Source organism: Stegodyphus dumicola, chromosome 3 (genome assembly GCF_044657685.1).
Source record: "Stegodyphus dumicola isolate Sdum_Otavi_A_Nest chromosome 3, ASM4465768v1".
Lineage (NCBI taxonomy): Eukaryota > Metazoa > Arthropoda > Arachnida > Araneae > Eresidae > Stegodyphus > Stegodyphus dumicola.
In genome coordinates this window covers 84835253-84852346 of record NC_140770.1, presented here as the reverse complement: position 1 = coordinate 84852346, position 17094 = coordinate 84835253, and the positions used below count along the sequence as shown (strand labels likewise).

The 17094-nt window shown below is 30.2% G+C and overlaps 1 protein-coding gene across 2 annotated transcripts in view; it reads right to left on the bottom strand.

The window, feature by feature from the left end:
• The window catches only part of garz (Sec7 domain-containing protein garz), a 138426-nt gene that overhangs the window by 19999 nt on the left and 101333 nt on the right, over positions 1–17094 (bottom strand). For both annotated transcript variants that reach the window (XM_035357268.2, XM_035357341.2), the window contains exons 27-28: positions 16327–16520; positions 6797–6929 (exon numbers count right to left, since the gene is read on the bottom strand). In XM_035357268.2, coding sequence (XP_035213159.2) covers positions 6797–6929; positions 16327–16520 — 327 coding nt within the window. The remainder of the gene's footprint in view (positions 1–6796; positions 6930–16326; positions 16521–17094) is intronic.

Sequence of the window (17094 nt, the reverse complement as noted above, 5' to 3'; positions counted from 1 at the left end):
ATAATAGCATTTAATATTAATTTGACAAAAACTAGAAAACACTACAGCACCTGTAAAAATGAAAACTGCAGTCATATAATATAATGTGTATAATATTTAACAAGTATAATGCCAAGCTTATGTGTGATGCTGAATCTGTGCGATTCTTTGATTTTTTATTTATTTATTTTTTAAGTGAAAATGGATAGCTGCATGCATGGGGAGAATGAAATATCATTTTTTCTCATCCTATATATTGTTGCCATATAAATATTTATTGGCAAATATTATCAGCATATCAACAGAAAACAATTAAAACTATAAATTAAAATACAAATTTGAATTACTAAATAAGGATTAGATGATAGATTACTATTATTCTCCTCATGGACACAGTTATCTGTTTTTGATTAACAAACACCACAGAATTGAACAAATTTGGCAATGTACACATTAAACATGATTATATGATACATTAGCGGTCAAACACGTTTGCCATTTCTGGTGAATTATTGTGGTGGCTGTTTTAAAAAGAAAGTACCAAACAATGTAAAATAAAATTTAGAAAAAAATACATTCATGTGAGAAAATAAAAGTTGGATTCCAGAAGTGAAGACCCAGTACAGCAAATAAATTATTTTTGAAGAAATACAGTTACATCAAAATACCTAACTAAATATGATTTTTAATCACTGATGTTGTTTCTTAATGTTATACATACAGCAAAAACAAACTATCCTTCAAAAAGAAAACATGTTACTTATTCAAGAAACAAAAATTGAACAGAAATATAGCTTATTAGATTTAATTCATTGTTAACTTTTGTTTACTCTCTGCAGTTTATTAGTAGGTTTTGTAAAATTTTTCAAAAAATAACAAAACTCATTCTAATCACACAATTATAAAAATATTTTAAAGCCATTTAATTTTTTTAACTTTAAGCTAGCAGATTAAAGTAATGTTTAGATAAACAAACGAAGAAATTTTGTTGCAGAACAAAATGCAGAAAACATGGTATGTATGTGTAGACTAATTTAATCTTCATTTGAAACATTTAAATATTCAAAATATGAATAGATTATGAAGGCAAAGTTCCAGTTTAAGAAATTTATTAACTCTCTAAGTGGTCACGCATTTGGCTCTCAAACCCTTAAGTTCCCCAGAAGGCCATAATTATGTGATATTTTCTTAATTATAATTCCAAAATGATTCACCCACTCTATCTTTTGATTCTTTTTCATCAAAAACATATTATACTATCTTAATTATATAAAATTGTTTTAAAGTACATACTTTTGTATTTAAAGGTATAATAACAAATAGTTTTGAATGCAATATATAGATGGCTCAGAAGGTTCAATAAGATATATCCTCAGTCTGTGGTAATTTCAGTTATGTGAGGCCATTCAGTAAAAATACATAAAATTAAAATTTTTATACAAACCCTTTACTTAGAAAGGTTAAATTAGTATGCTGATTCTTGTCACTCTTTCTGGGGAGAAATTAACTGTAATATACAAACTAGCCTTAAAACCAATGTCAAAATTACATGACATAAGACCTTTTTCGGCTGAGCCCACAAAGTTGCCAAGTGGCATGCGTTGCTGAAAGCTGACAGTTCAACTTAGAATTGAATATCAGCAAATGGATAGTCTGCAAGATTGATTTTTGTGGCTTTCTCCGTGTGTAACATAGATTCAAGCCAGTTTCCCTTAAAAAGTCCTTAATGAAGTCATCCTCTCAGTATGCAGATAGCCCTCCGTTCACTTTGCCTTAATAAATAAAGCTAAAAGTAACCTACCCTTTATCAGCTTATGAAAGATCATTAGTTTAAGGATTCACGTAAAAATGAAATCAGGTATAAAATTTTAAATTTAAGCATTTCTACAAATGCCAATTTGAAATCAATATTTCTAACAAAAGCTGGCTTTTTAAAAATTTGGATTCAACAATGTAATACACACGCTATCTTTACCAACATTTGTATATATGATGCGAAAATTTTTAATTAATGGTATATCAAATAGTTTTGTCTGGAAAAAAATGGCCTTTTTTCAGTTTTATGAGTTTGAGGTTTTTTTGTGAGGAACTGAAATTGTCAAATTAGTAATGTGAAGTAAATATTTCAAACCAAATATGTAAATTATTCAATGAAAAATGTGCAAAGTTAAAGACTTTCTTTATTAAATAAACCTAAAAGCATTAAATTATGGTGGAATAATGGCATAGTAAATTTCTTCGTTTAATATTTGGCACTGATACTTTGAAGTTTGTTTAATCTTCGGTATTTTTAGTTTCTATGTTTCTAGGATAAATTTCAATGGTTTACATTGGCATCATTGACATTATGTATTACAATTAGCATTCTGGAAAAAGTCATGGAAAGGTTAAAGTCTTTAAGCAATTCAGCTTTAGTAAGTCTCATATTTCTATGTTTTAGACATTTTGGATAGCTTCTTGAAACTCGATTTTCACCGCAGTCTCAACATGCTCTGTTTCAGAATAAGTTACCAGTCTTCTATTTTTATGCCAATTTTTTTTTGCCAAAGCATTATTATTAACAACCTTGGCTTAGTTTATTTTTTAGAAGTACAATGTCAAGAACGCCACTATTAACCTCTATTTTCATTGATAGGGAATGGTTTCTACCATTAATGGAAAACTAGTTTTTCCAACTTCTCATTGCATCATGTTTTGTGTTTAACAAAATCTTTGCTCTATTTAAGAAATTTAGGTAAGTTTTGACATTTTACTTTTAACTTTTTGAAGTTTTTAGGATTTTTACCACATCATTTTTAGTTTCTATGTTTCTAGGATAAATTTCAATGGTTTACATTGGCATCATTGACATTATGTATTACAATTAGCATTCTGGAAAAAGTCATGGAAAGGTTAAAGTCTTTAAGCAATTCAGCTTTAGTAAGTCTCATATTTCTATGTTGTAGACATTTTGGATGGCTTCTTGAAACTCGATTTTCACCGCAGTCTCAACATGCTCTGTTTCAGAATAAGTTACCAGTCTTCTATTTTTATGCCAATTTTTTTTTGCCAAAGTATTATTATTAACAACCTTGGCTAACAAATATTTATTTTGATAACAGTTCAGAATAAAAAGAAAATCAGCTGCACTTTTTTTCCAGTAATAAAAGTTTACATAACATATGTTTAGCCTAAATGGCAAGCACTGTTACTGTTGAAAATTATAAAATTCGAAATTAGTTTTTTAACATAGCACAGCTGCTGTATTTTTATTTATTTTGTACAAAAGATGTGATTTGAATCTAAAAGTTTCTATTTTTTACAGTAATGTACACTTTGTACTATTTTTATATATTTTTGTAATTTTTTAAAGTTATTTTGAGGATTGAATTCACACTGCGATATATTCTTGACTGTTTGAGATGAAATGTAAATCTTTTTGTAAAAGAATTTTGCGTTTAAATTTATTTTTATTTAATTTTTGTTATTACACTCAAAACATCAAGAACAAGGAAATACATATTCCATATTCCTGAATTGTTCATGTTTAAATAATTACCCTTCTGATCTGTCTATTTGAAGCATTACACTGTGAATAATTAATATGCAGATTTCAACTGCATATTTTCATTAGATAATTTTTTTTTTTTTTTAGGAATTTTTTTTATATTTTAAAGAAATCCTTTTAGTTCAAAATTCATCACTAGGTGGCACATTCTGCTACACTTTTGCTATACGTTCTCTATTTGTAATGTGGCTCGTTATTAACAAAAAGTGTATGTGAAAAATTGTATCTTTCAAACAGTTACAAACATAAGTTATTATTTTGTTTATATTTTATTTTTATCTTTGAATAATGCACGCTGAATTTCATTTTTGAAGTGTTTGTAACTGCAAGATTTTTTATTAATTAGGTTCTGGCAATAGTAGAATATTGCTAAGTCTGTTCTATTCTTTTTTATTTTAAGAGTAATTTATGCTGTGTATTTGAGATATAAGAAGAAAAGTAATCTTTTTGTGATATTTAAAGATGCACATATTAAGTTTTGATGTGCTTATGTGTAATAAATGTGTTTTATTAAACAACTTGAAGTTTTAATGAATCCTTATTGACTTTGGAGTATTTTTGAGAGACAATTATTTGTCAGTGTATTTTGTTAAAAATTGGCCGCTGTAACTAATAGGATGGTATATTGTTGCATACTATACTGCAAAGTTTTCTTCCTTTTAAAAAAAATGTTTACGATTGTATTTAAATAATTATTCACAATATATAACTGTTGGACGGATAGCATTTCCATCAGTTTCATGTAATCCAGATTTAATACAAATACATAATACAAAATTTCTTAAACAAAAGCCATCATCATGTAAAATTTTAAAGCTTTAAAATTCTTTTGCTATGTTTCTTTTGCTCAGCTTTTGTATATAAACAAACTTCTTAATATGTGTGTGTACGCATGTCCAGCTTCATGTCATTTTTTCGTCTTTCCAAAATAAAAATATCATACATTTTTTTTATCATATTGTACTTTACTTTATCATACTTTACTAGAGACAATCTCTGTTTTCTGCATAAATGATACTTTAACCTATCACACACACACACACACACACACACACATATATATATATTATAAGAAATGCTAATTGTGTTAGCTTTTTTTTACGAAATTTATTACTTTTTAGCCCTCGTATTTGTTATCTTTGATCCAGAAGCATTTGAATGCTGTCTGTACTAGCCTCAAAAATTTAAAGCGCATATCAAATTTTAATTAGTGTGATGTATCAATATGCTATGCATGAATTTGTGTCTATATGGTTGAGTGTTTTGCGGTTGCACTTGAAGTAATACAGAGTCATGTCGAATCCATATATATATATGGCTTTATTTTTTAAAATATGCTGTCAATGATATTGAAATACTTCAAGTATTTCAATATCATTGACAGCATATTTTATATTGACAGCATATTTTCATAGTATTCAACACTAGCAGCCTCAAAATTTTATATTCCCTCCGTCCCAAACTAGTTGCTACACTTAGGTCGAAAGTTTTGTCCCAAATTAGGTGCTACATTTCAAGAAGGTGGAGTCATAAATAACTTTCGATGCAGTTTAGTAGATGGATATCAATAAAATTATAAGGTGTACTACAAGGAATAAAATGCTGTATACTACGTTTTCATTCTCAGTTTTTACTTTCTACAAATGTAGCACTTATTTTGGGACAATTTTATCAACGGAAATTTAGAGGGTTCGCACGCTCTTAAGCCATGCTCCATTTTGCAAGGACTATACCACCCGTATTTCAGAAAGATCGTGATTAAGTTAAAGCCTCATTCTGTCTGCCTAAGGTGAGGGATGCCTTCGTGGAAGAATTTCTAAGGAAAACTGGCTCGTATAGACAAAACAGATAACTGAATTTACATTTAATTAGCCTGAAGATTTTAAGCGATTACTGATGTCTTTACAAAATGGGGCGTGGCTTAAGGGTGCGCAAAAGCTGGATTTTTGAAACTAATTTAGTCTGATTTAAGGAGGGAATGCTTGGTAAGTGAAGTTGTTGTTGATTGATAACATAGCACCCTGAAATTTCTGGAAAATCTGCAAACAAAATCATAAAATCTTCAGTATCAATAATCAGTCCTCAAATGTAGCAACTAAGTTGGGACAGAGGGAGTATATGATTCATTTTGATTAATGTCATACATGCTGTTATTATATGCTGTAGGTGATATTGAAATACTTGGTATTCATCGCTAACAGGCTTAACATTTTATATAAGATTCATTGTGATTAATGTCTTGTATGTCATTATTATATGCTGTTGGTGATATTGAAACACTTGGTATTATTTTGAATATCTGTAATGTTGCGTTCACTCTTCATAGCCCTAAATCTGCATCATTTAAAATTTTATTTTTTAATATTTCCTAAAAAAGTATTTTATATTAATGAAATTAATTTATATTAATGAAAAAATCTTAAGTACCTAAAACCAAATCTCTTTTAGAAATACTTTTTCTCTTATGTATTCACAAATTTTAGATCATCATTTATTAATTTCTTAATTACAATTTAATAGTGGCTCTAAATTATTTCGTTGCACAGGACAACTGATATTAATACGATGAAAATTTTGCACTGAAATAGTTTATGTTCTGAAGCTACCTGCTAACTTCGTACTATACAAATAATTTAAAAGTAAAACATGTGCTCTAAATTACCCTTAAATAAGAATAGGTAACTCTAATAAATAGAATTAAAATAGCATATATTTAGATGCAAGCAGGAATTAAAATCAAAATCAAGTAGCTGATGGTTATATATGAAAAAAGAAAAATGGAATAATTTGAAATTTCATGCTTTCTTTCTAAATAAAAATATCTTTTATTAAAAATAAATATATAATTTCTGACTACTACAGATTAATTGTTTTTAAATTTTGCATATAACAAGACAATTATTTGTCTTGAGCACCATTCTGCTCATTGCTAACGTCGCAAAGCATAGCGGAATAGTAGTGCCATCTTGCAATCAGTAGAAATTTCATGGAGGCCACCGAAAACACAAAAGAATATTTCCACACTGGCAGGCATTGAGTATAAGATGGTCTTGCCTCAGTCATCTATTTTATTCTGATATTAAGATATATCTTCAGTCAGTCAAGTTAAAAATAGAAACTTTCATCAGTCCTATTAGGTTTAAGTTTTCAATCAACAAGAAGTTGAATGGCATTAAAAAGAAATATGCTTTACACACAAATTATATCTTAAAGAGTATTTAATAAAATGTTTGAATTATCTGAGCAAAAATAGCAAATGTAATGGAATACCTTGTAGAAGGGGACACCAACAGTCACTCCAGAGATTAGGCTTTGATTTTGAACCATTGTTATCGTCCGATCCTTCAGGTGGATTGCATATTGAGGCCGCTCGAGTATGAAGAGTATGCATTAGATCTAAAAGCTATAAGCAAAAGTAATAAGTAAATAATAAAACATAAAAATAACTTACAATTTGAAAGCTTCATTTTACTTAAAAAAAATTGAATAAAAATACATGAATAACTACAAATAATTTAAATTAAACTCATTATAGTTGAATAAAATTCAAACTAAAACATATTCAGTTTTAAAATTTCCATTTGTTTCTACATTTTATTTTTGAACAGAAAATGTTACAGAATGAAAAATATATAATATTAAAAAGCATGCTACTTTTAGAGCAAATTAAAAAAAAGAAATGTATAAATGTATAACTAACAATCTACAAATTGCTGCAAAATGTGGTCAAAATCAAATTAGATTTAAAATTATGGGTAGGGGAAACTTCTCTCAAAACAGCATAGATTATGAATAATAAAAATTTCCATAAATTTCTATGGCGATCTATGCAAGTTCTTCTTTTTCAGTATAGAAGCATTTTTACTAAATAGTTTGCTTCTGATGGCAAAAGTATCTCATTCATTTCCAGGCAAAAAAAAAAAAAAAAAAAAAAAAAAAAGATGAGACTAAAGACTTTTAGTAAAGTGCCCTAGAATATTTATCACAAGCAAATAACTAGAAATAATAGCCAGAAAACAAATAAATAGGTATTATTCTATTGACAATGGCATTCTCAGGCAATTCTCAAAAATGATTTGATAAACAGTAAACAGACACCTATTTTAGACTCAAAACATGTTTTCAAAATAGCTGATATACAAAAAACTCAGATCAAATACTTTGTGACATTTAATGCTCTCATTTACACTTTTCCTGGATTCAACCACTCTCACCCACAGAAGCCTCAGCAAATAAATTTAAGTTATGCTAAAAAGAATGTATGAAGTTGTTGACAAAGAGATCAGCAAAGGCTTAAATAAAATGTTACAATGCCATCTCTGACCAGGGCCGGATTAAGGGTGTCGTAGGCCCCGAAATAATAAACATTTTTTAACTGAAATTGACCGCTAATATTAAGTAATAATTTTGTTGTAGATATAAATCCGAAAATGTGATGATGCGGTAAAATAACATTATTTTATTTTGGGATTTTAATGTTTTTATTTTTCATAGAGCCATTTTCAATAGCCATAATTCCAGAATTGAGTTTATCTGCAACAATGCAACTTTTATATCTACCAAATTCCATGCAGAATTCCAGGGTTTTAGTACATGAACATGACAAGACATTAGCCGCCGGGAAAACCTCTCGGACGGGCACATGCGTTTGACACAGTTGGCTACGTTTCCATGCCCACTACCAAACGCTTGCGCGCGATCGAGAGGTTTTCCCTGCTGCTAAGGTCTTTTGTTTTAGTAGCTCAGTTGTGTAATAAGTTAATATGTAAACACTACGATAGAGCGTGTATGCCTGTGCTTGTATTTAATCACGCTCAACCCCAAGTCAATCTTTAGTTTAAAAACTGGAAGTTAAATTTATTATAAGTAAGGTAAGTAAAGGAAAGTTGTTTTTATACTCTACTTATTTCAACCTAGTTTTTGATTCTGGAATATTGCTTCATTCCATTATAAATAATACAATTTTCATTTTATCACTTCTTATTAGTATAATAGTCCACCGTAGAATGCAGCACAATGCAAGGAACTTTGAGTAGGCCTACTATGGGGTGGTTTGGCCATACTATTGTAAAAAATCTCCAGTAGTAGTCGTAGAAATAGTACAGTCCAAATCACCTTTGGAATAGCTTAATTTTAATCCATATTCGTAAATCCGGGTTTCGTTTTTACAAGTTTAAAATGCATTACTTAACAAATTTAAAATAACTTTTTAGCTTTCTGATAGCATAATAAAAGTGACGGGCGCAAACTAAAATGTATATTTAAAGGTGACGAGAAGAAGGAGAAAACAAGTTTAAATTTTAGTTTGTGCGTGCCCATCGCTTTTATTATGGTATATCAGAAAGTTAAAAAATTATTTTAAACTTTTAAGCGCAATTTATAAAAGCTTTTTTTAAATATTTTTTTTTTAGCGAAAAATGTCTGATGGATATAAAAGAAAACACCAAAGTGGACATGAAAAACGCAAAAAGAAAGAGAAAGTGAGTGAGTCGCTTAGTAAAATTAAAGGTTCTTTATTGAAATATGTTAACATTTCTAAGGAGACAGAAGATAATGCAGATGCGGTAGATATTTCCTCGATCGAGGTTAGACCTAAAGAAGCTGAGGCTTGTTGGGACTTGCAAGAATGTTCAACCAATAAAACTGAGAATGTCACAGAAGACAAGGCTGACGGGGGTTTACGAAATTTTAACGACGCTTCCAAGCAGATGGTGCCTGAATCACTACCAACAACATCAGCCTCAAGTATTTTCAGTTCTGATCCAGCACGGTGGACAACCATAAGCGCAGATCTTATCGATTACTTCTCTCGTAATCACCCTGTGCAGAAATTGGATATAAATTTTAAGTTATACGCCACTAAATTTGGCGAAATAATGAGATGTCCATCACAAGATTATTTTTTCAGAAAACTGAACAACAATGATATTATAAAAAGGGACTGGTTGATATTTTCCGAATCTACTGGCAAGTTTTTTTGTTATAAATGTATTTTGTTCAAATCGGACCTACCTGGAAATCCAAACCTGTGTAACCAATTCCTTACAGGCTTTAATGACTGGAAAAACGCACATTCGAGAATTTCAAGTCATGAAGTGTCAAAAGAACATTTTGCATCTATTTCTGCTTTAGTGAACTACCAACAAACTAGAAAAATTGATGAGACGTTTGATAGTGTCAAGGAAAAAGAAAGCACATATTGGACAACGGTTTTAAGAAGAGTAGTGGAAGTAATTAAGTTTTTGGCCGAAAGGGGACTAGCGTTTAGAGGCGATAATGAAATACATGGTGATCCTAGTAATGGCAATTTTCTTGGGTGTATCGATCTCTTAGCCAAATTTGATCCGTTTCTAGAAGAACATGTAAGAAGATACGGTAATCCAGGCCGCGGAAAAGTATCATATTTATCCTCCACAACGTATGAAGAACTAATAATTTTACTGGGGTCAAAAGTATTGGAAAAAATAGTTACAGAAATCAAAGAAGCCAAGTATTATGGAATCACTGTGGATTCTACACCTGACGTTAGCCATACGGATCAACTCTCCATAGTTATTAGATATGTCTCAAAAACTGGAGATATATATGAAAGATTTTTGATGTTTGTTAAAATAGAAAAACATGATGCCAAGTATCTTTTTGACACTCTTAATTTCAGTTTTAGAAAATCAGGGAATAGACCCAAAATTTTGCAGATGTCAGTCTTATGACAATGCGGCTAATATGAGCGGAGTGTATTCGGGAGTACAAAGTAGATTTAGGGAAATCAACAGCGCAGCCACTTGGGTACCATGTGGAGCTCATAGTCTTAATCTAGTTGGCACAGCGGCGGCAGAAAGCTGCTTAGAAGCTGTAAAATTTTTTGAAATTTTGCAATCGCTCTACAATTTCTTTGCAGCGTCCCTCAAAGATGGTCTAAACTAAGGTCTTTGGGAAGTAAAATTTCTGTAAAAAGACTTTCAGAGACCAGATGGTCAGCACGTTATGAGGCTGTAAAAACATTATGTGCCCATTATGATGATATACGTGGTATTCTTACAAATATTTCAACTAGTGAAGGTATGAAACCTACAACAGTGATTGAGGCACAAACCTTAATCCATCAAATGAATACTTTGGAGATGGTATTACTCACAGTTATTTGGGAAGATCTACTAAAACACGTCGATATTGTAAATAAATCTCTTCAAGAACCTGGCATCGAGTTTAACATGATGGTGCGACTTTACGACAGTTTAATTCAATATTTATCTCACTGCAGAACTGAGGACATGTATAATAGCTATTATCTTAAGGCAAAAGCCCTTGCACCAGATTCAGAATTTAAAGAATCCGAAACTAGAGTTCGTAAGAGAAAACGACAGTTCGATGAAGGGCCAGATGAGACTCCCTCTCGCAGTGCCAAAGATTCCTTTAAGATTAATTTTTTTTTTATTGTTCTGGATGTGCTTTGCGCTGAAATGACAAAGAGACGCACTGCGTATACCAGCCTTTATGACACATTTAGTTTTCTTACGGATAATACACTGACCGAGGACATTATCAAGGTTAAGGCTCAAGCTCTGGTAAAAATGTATCCATCTGACTTAGAAGAAAACTTTGTTGATGAGTATTTGATTTTTTCAAATTTGTACCCCAAAACCACCTCTATAACGGATCTCATCAAATTACAAATAAAGGATAAACTTGTGTCAAGTTTCCCAAATGTTAATATTGCATTGAGCATATACCTTTCGATATTGGGTTCGAATGCAGAAGGAGAAAGATCATTCTCCAAGTTGAAGCTTATAAAAAATTTTATGCGTTCAACTATGGGTCAAGAGAGAACTTCGTCACTGGGCCTTCTGTGTATTGAAAGTGATGTCGCTCGCGGCATTAATTTTGAAGATATAATACACGAATTCGCTGTGTCAAAATCCTGAAAAAAGGAGTTATTTTAGGATCTACTTAGTAAACCAAACGTTTTGTATTCGTATTTTTTGTGTATTTGTATTTACATATATTATTTTGACCTTCACTATATAATAATATAAAAATATTTATAAGTTTTGGGGGTATTTTTATTTCAATATATTTTTTTTCAAAGCCCTAAGACCTTTGGCCTTCGTAGGCCCTAGGCACGTGCCTACTGTGCCTAATTGGTAATCTGGCCCTGTCTCTGACAGAATATTTGTTTTAAAATAAACAAAAAACAAAAGAAATAAAAAAGAAAAAAGAAATAAAAAAGACGGTTTTAAAATTAATTACAAATTAATACATATGATATTAACCCACTGAGTGCCATAATTGGCTTTATCAAGTCATGAAAATTTTTGTCACTAGGTATATTAAGCTACGTTCAGACATGGGCGTAAAGTGCATAGAGGCATAGTCATAAGGGCATAAAATACGGGACATCTGTTCACACCTGCGAGACGGGGGTCTAAGCTGTGGCCAATGACAGAAGCTACAATTGCGCATGCGTAGATGTGCCTACACCTTTCGCGCACTGTTTTCTAGCTCAAATGATTTCTCACGCTCGCTCTGCTCGTTTTCGTTATTTTGTGTCATGGCTTTTTCAGCTCACCACAAAGTTTTACTGGTTCAACAGAATGCTTTTTTATCTGCCCTTCTTATAATCCAAGAGGCAACGGAAGAAGGTAAAAAAAGAAAAATAACGGAATGGTCTAGAGATATTTTTTTGAAAAACCAATACTTGGTTGGCACATATATTTGCAAAGCAGTATGGAATATTTCTGTATTGTACTGTAGTACTCTCTATACTATAAACATGCACATGCATATTTATATATATAAAACCTTCTTCAATTTTTATATATAATTTCTCTTAGGAGAAATACGATATTCTAAATATGCCTAATTAAAAAAAAAATCTTGAGGATAACTAACAGATAGCCTGTATATAATATTCTTCCATTTTGCAGGTGTGAAAGCAGTTAAGCTAAAAACAGTACTTACCATACATAATTATTATTTTTTTAATTTTCAATCAAAAGGAACGTGTTTCTGTGACAGTGAAACATGTGTGCTTAGCACTCCTTATTCACTGTCCATGTCGATCACTATAGTAGTTTGCTGCACTACCAGTATCAATTATCACTAGTACTAGTATCCCACAACTGGTCACAATGACCAGCAACCACAACTAGTACAATACTAGGAAACGTTCACCCAAAAATGTATTTTATGCTCAATCATTAAATACATTTTGCTGTCTTGCCAGCTGTTTGTATACATCTATTTTTAATAATTTGCATGTATAAGCCGCACCCCTGAATTTAATTTCAACATATGCTGTCATTTCTATTTACGACCAAATCTCAAAAGTAATTTCACATTGACAAATTTTAGGTACCCAAGTCTTCAAATACATCAAAATTATAAACATTCATACCTTATCCAGGAATTTCTACCAGAAAAATAGCATGAATTTAATGATCAAAACTCCATTCAAATGATAGAAATAAAGAGTGGATAATAATAACAAATACTATTCATTAAATTATAGTCCATGTTATGAATTACGTGTGCTATTAATTTCATTAAAAGTAAATTCCTTTCATGGAGAACGTAATTAAAAAACAGAACATAACTTCAACAGGAGACTAGACAGTTGACTGTTGTTTTAAGGATATTTCACTACATTTTTTCTTTTTGGAATTCATAAGAGCATTTTCTCAAAAGATTAATCTTTTATTACTTATACAAAGCTTACACCATTGAATTGACTATTGTGACCATTCTTAAATAAGTGAAAATAATTTTTTTCTTTTCTTTTCTTTTCTTTTTTTTTTTTTTAAGTAATATTTTTACTGTTAAAAAAAACAGCAGATTCTTAATATTGATTTGATGTTTTAGTAAAATTAATTCATGAAGTTTGTTTGGAAAGAAAATCAGCATTTGAAGCAGATAGCAATACAATATTTCCAGCTTTTTTAATAAATTTATTCTTAAATACAAAAATAATTAAACAGGAAAAAATTATAGTAATAATTTTAAAAAAAAATTATAGACAGAAAGAAAGTAATTGGAATTCATAAGAGCATTTTCTCAAAAGATTAATCTTTTATTACTTATACAAAGCTTACACCATTGAATTGACTATTGTGACTATTCTTAAATAAGTGAAAATAATTTTTTCTTTTTTTTTAAAGTAATATTTTTACTGTTAAAAAAAAACAGCAGATTCTTAGTATTGATTTGATGTTTTAGTAAAATTAATTCATGAAGTTTGTTTGGAAAGAAAATCAGCATTTGAAGCAAATAGCAATACAATATTTCCAGCTTTTTTAATAAATTTATTCTTAAATACAAAAATAATTAAACAGGAAAAAAATTATAGTAATAATTTTAAAAAAATATAGACAGAAGGAAAGTAATAATAATAATTCACATAGGAAAAATAAAATTTTTGCAAGCATGCATTTTTTAAAGAATTTTCATAATAAAATGAAAAATATTAGATGGGATCAATTATCTACAGGATCATACACAGCGTGCATAATTCTGAGCTTAACTTTCGCTTTACGAGGTTCATCCATATTTTTCAATATAAATTGAAAAACTCATTGAATGCATTTAAAACTCATTAAAAAATGCATGCCATCATCATAGATTTCTGGCAAGATCAACTCTTTATTTCGTTCGGATACGATTACAACTCATTATTTTGTTCGGATACGATGTGTTCCATATTAAAAAAAATGTCGCCTTCGATGTGACGGCGAAATCGTCTAAAGAAAGCAGCTTTGTTTTAGCTGTGCTCTGATTGGTCGACGCTTATCCCAAACTCAGCATAATGTTGAAAACTTGGAACCCTATGCCACGAGCCCTAAACCAGATTCTGTGACGTAGCAGTGACTGGTTGCCTTGGCAATGGAGCTCGGCTTTAACTGCTTATGCCCTTTACGCCCTCGTCTGAACGGGCCCTTATAGGTCACTGTTATATTAGCTTATAGTTTAACATATTTTCTTTATTACTTTTTTAATAATATAAACAGCATCTTAATGAATGAAGTTTATGAAAAGAGAGACTAAAATAAGTATATATAAAAATTTACTTGATAAAGGATGTTTAAATAGAGGTCTTAATGGTCTCTATTTAAACAAAAACCTGTGCCACTCAGAGTCTTAAGACATGTTCTGATAACGCAGTTTGTCTTATACACAAGACAGATTCTAATAAGGCTACATTACTTCTTTAATAACAAAGAAACTCTTTCCCACAATGACAATCAATACACCATTTTAAACACCTGAATCATATCAATAGAAGAAAAATAAAAATTCATTAAACGGAAAAGTAAAGAATCTAATAATGGTAAAAGATATGTCAAATTGTATTATATAAGTAATGATTAAAATCATTAAACTGTTTAAGGACTTTGATGAACTGCTAATAATAAAAATAATGAAGAAAAACAATTTTTATTATTGGGTCATCCAAAACGTCCAGAGTTTTTTAAATTGAAATACACTTTCTTTCAATTATTTTGTTACTGCTGATAAGGAATGAGCTTGACTGAAGCAGATATTTATATGAGGTCTCTTCTTTTCGCATTGCATAATTCTAGCATGTGCTATGGCACAATTTTTATTTCATAGCAGTGCTAAGAAATGAGAACCAAAAAGTTCATTTTAATCATATTATTTCTTTATTTTAAAAAAGAAAAATATTAGTCAGATTACTTTTAAAATTTGTGCTGAGTACCTAATGACACGGATATATTAAAAGAAGCACCACTAAAAATCCACATCATACAGTTCAGAAACTATCAGACAGAGTAAATATTTCAAAAAGTACACTACATGATTATTTGAAGAAGATTTATTGCATAAGCTGCTATGATACAAAAACATACCAATTCTTAACAGAGCGAAATGTGGTTTTTGCTGAAATGGCTTATTACTGGAGATGAGAAGTGGGTACTATACAATAATGTTACAAGGACCAGAATCAGGGGAACCTCCTCAGTAACTTTGAAAGAAGGGTTGTATCCTCCCCAAAAGAAAATGCTTATTGTGCTGTAGAACTGCAAAGGAATTGTATACTATGAATTATTGCCTCTAAATTAAACAATAAATTTGGAAAAATAATGTTTCCATATGGCAGCTTTCAAAGCAGAAAATGAAGCAAAGAGCCCAGATCTGACCAATCACTGAGGTGTTTTCTTCTACCAGAACTCAGATTTTCATGTCTTCAGGTGACATCAAAATTTTCTGAATGGCTGGAGTCACTTCTATAGAGAATGTCAAAGAACGTCTTGATAACTTCATTACAAATTAATCTAACGACTTTTTTAAAAAAAAAAGATCCAATACAAATTAATAAAAAAGTTAGCCACCTCTCCCCGAAAAAAAAAAAAAATGCTTTTAAAAATTTACTTCATAATTAATAAAATTTACTTCATTTCAATTTGTATCTTAATTTTATATCATTATGCAATCAGCTGAAACTTATTTGCATGATATAAAGATATTAAATTTCAGCTTTTTTATTACATTTGTATTTGCAACCATATATACAGTCAAATTGTTCTTTTTAAGAAATTATATAAACTTCTGTGGTCAGTGAATACCATCTTTCCACCAAAGAAGGAAGTTAAAACTTTATCAGTGTAAATCGCAAGTCAAAATTTTTAAAGGATGCCTAGCACTGAAGCATATACTTCCCATTTTGCCATATTAAAAATGATGGGCCATCTTAATAGATATGCAATAAAAGAATTTTGCCTTTTCTATATTTTATCTAATTAAAGTATTTCGCCTTTTCTATATTTTATCTAATAAAAGTATTCTACCTGTAGTGATACTTGTTGATAAGCTGATGCAAATTCATCAGCTTTTTCTTCATCATCTGCCTCATAACCTTCTCCTTGCCTATTAGACTGATAATGAGACACCCTTATCCTTTCTTCTTTCCGCTTAGGAATACTTTTAACCATCTTTTTCTCTTTATGAACTTTTAGCTTAGATTTCCTGTCATGAGAATAACCTATAAAAATGTAAAATTAAAAAATTTTAGAAAACAAAACAGAACATTTCAAATTTGGGCAAATATTTGTAATATTTATTTTGTTTGTTGAAAACTAGTGTTAGTATTTGAATACATTTGTGTACATAAATTTCAAGATATAGCAGCCTAGAATTAAAATGATTTCATTTTAATTTTAAATATTTTTAACATATATACTAAATCAGGGGTTCTCAACCGGTGGTATGCATACCACTGGTTGTACGCAAGAGAAAAATAGGCGGTATGCAAAGAAGCACAGTATTTTTAACCATTAAATTCCAAAAATTAAAACCCCAACATCCTGATTTAGTTTCTTTTCTAACACTCGTAAGTTTATGCGATCTAAGCTTTGTTCAAGAGTGGTGGTGGTAGCAGTAATTTGTAGTGGTGGTACTAAAGGTTTTCAATTTTTGTTTAGATGGTACATGTTAGTCAAAAGGTTGAGAACTGCTGTACTAAATGATAATTTGTAAGTACAATTTTTTTATTTCAGAACAGGAAGAGGAAAAACAAGTCCTACTTTGAATTGTACAAAAACAGAAAATATACGGGC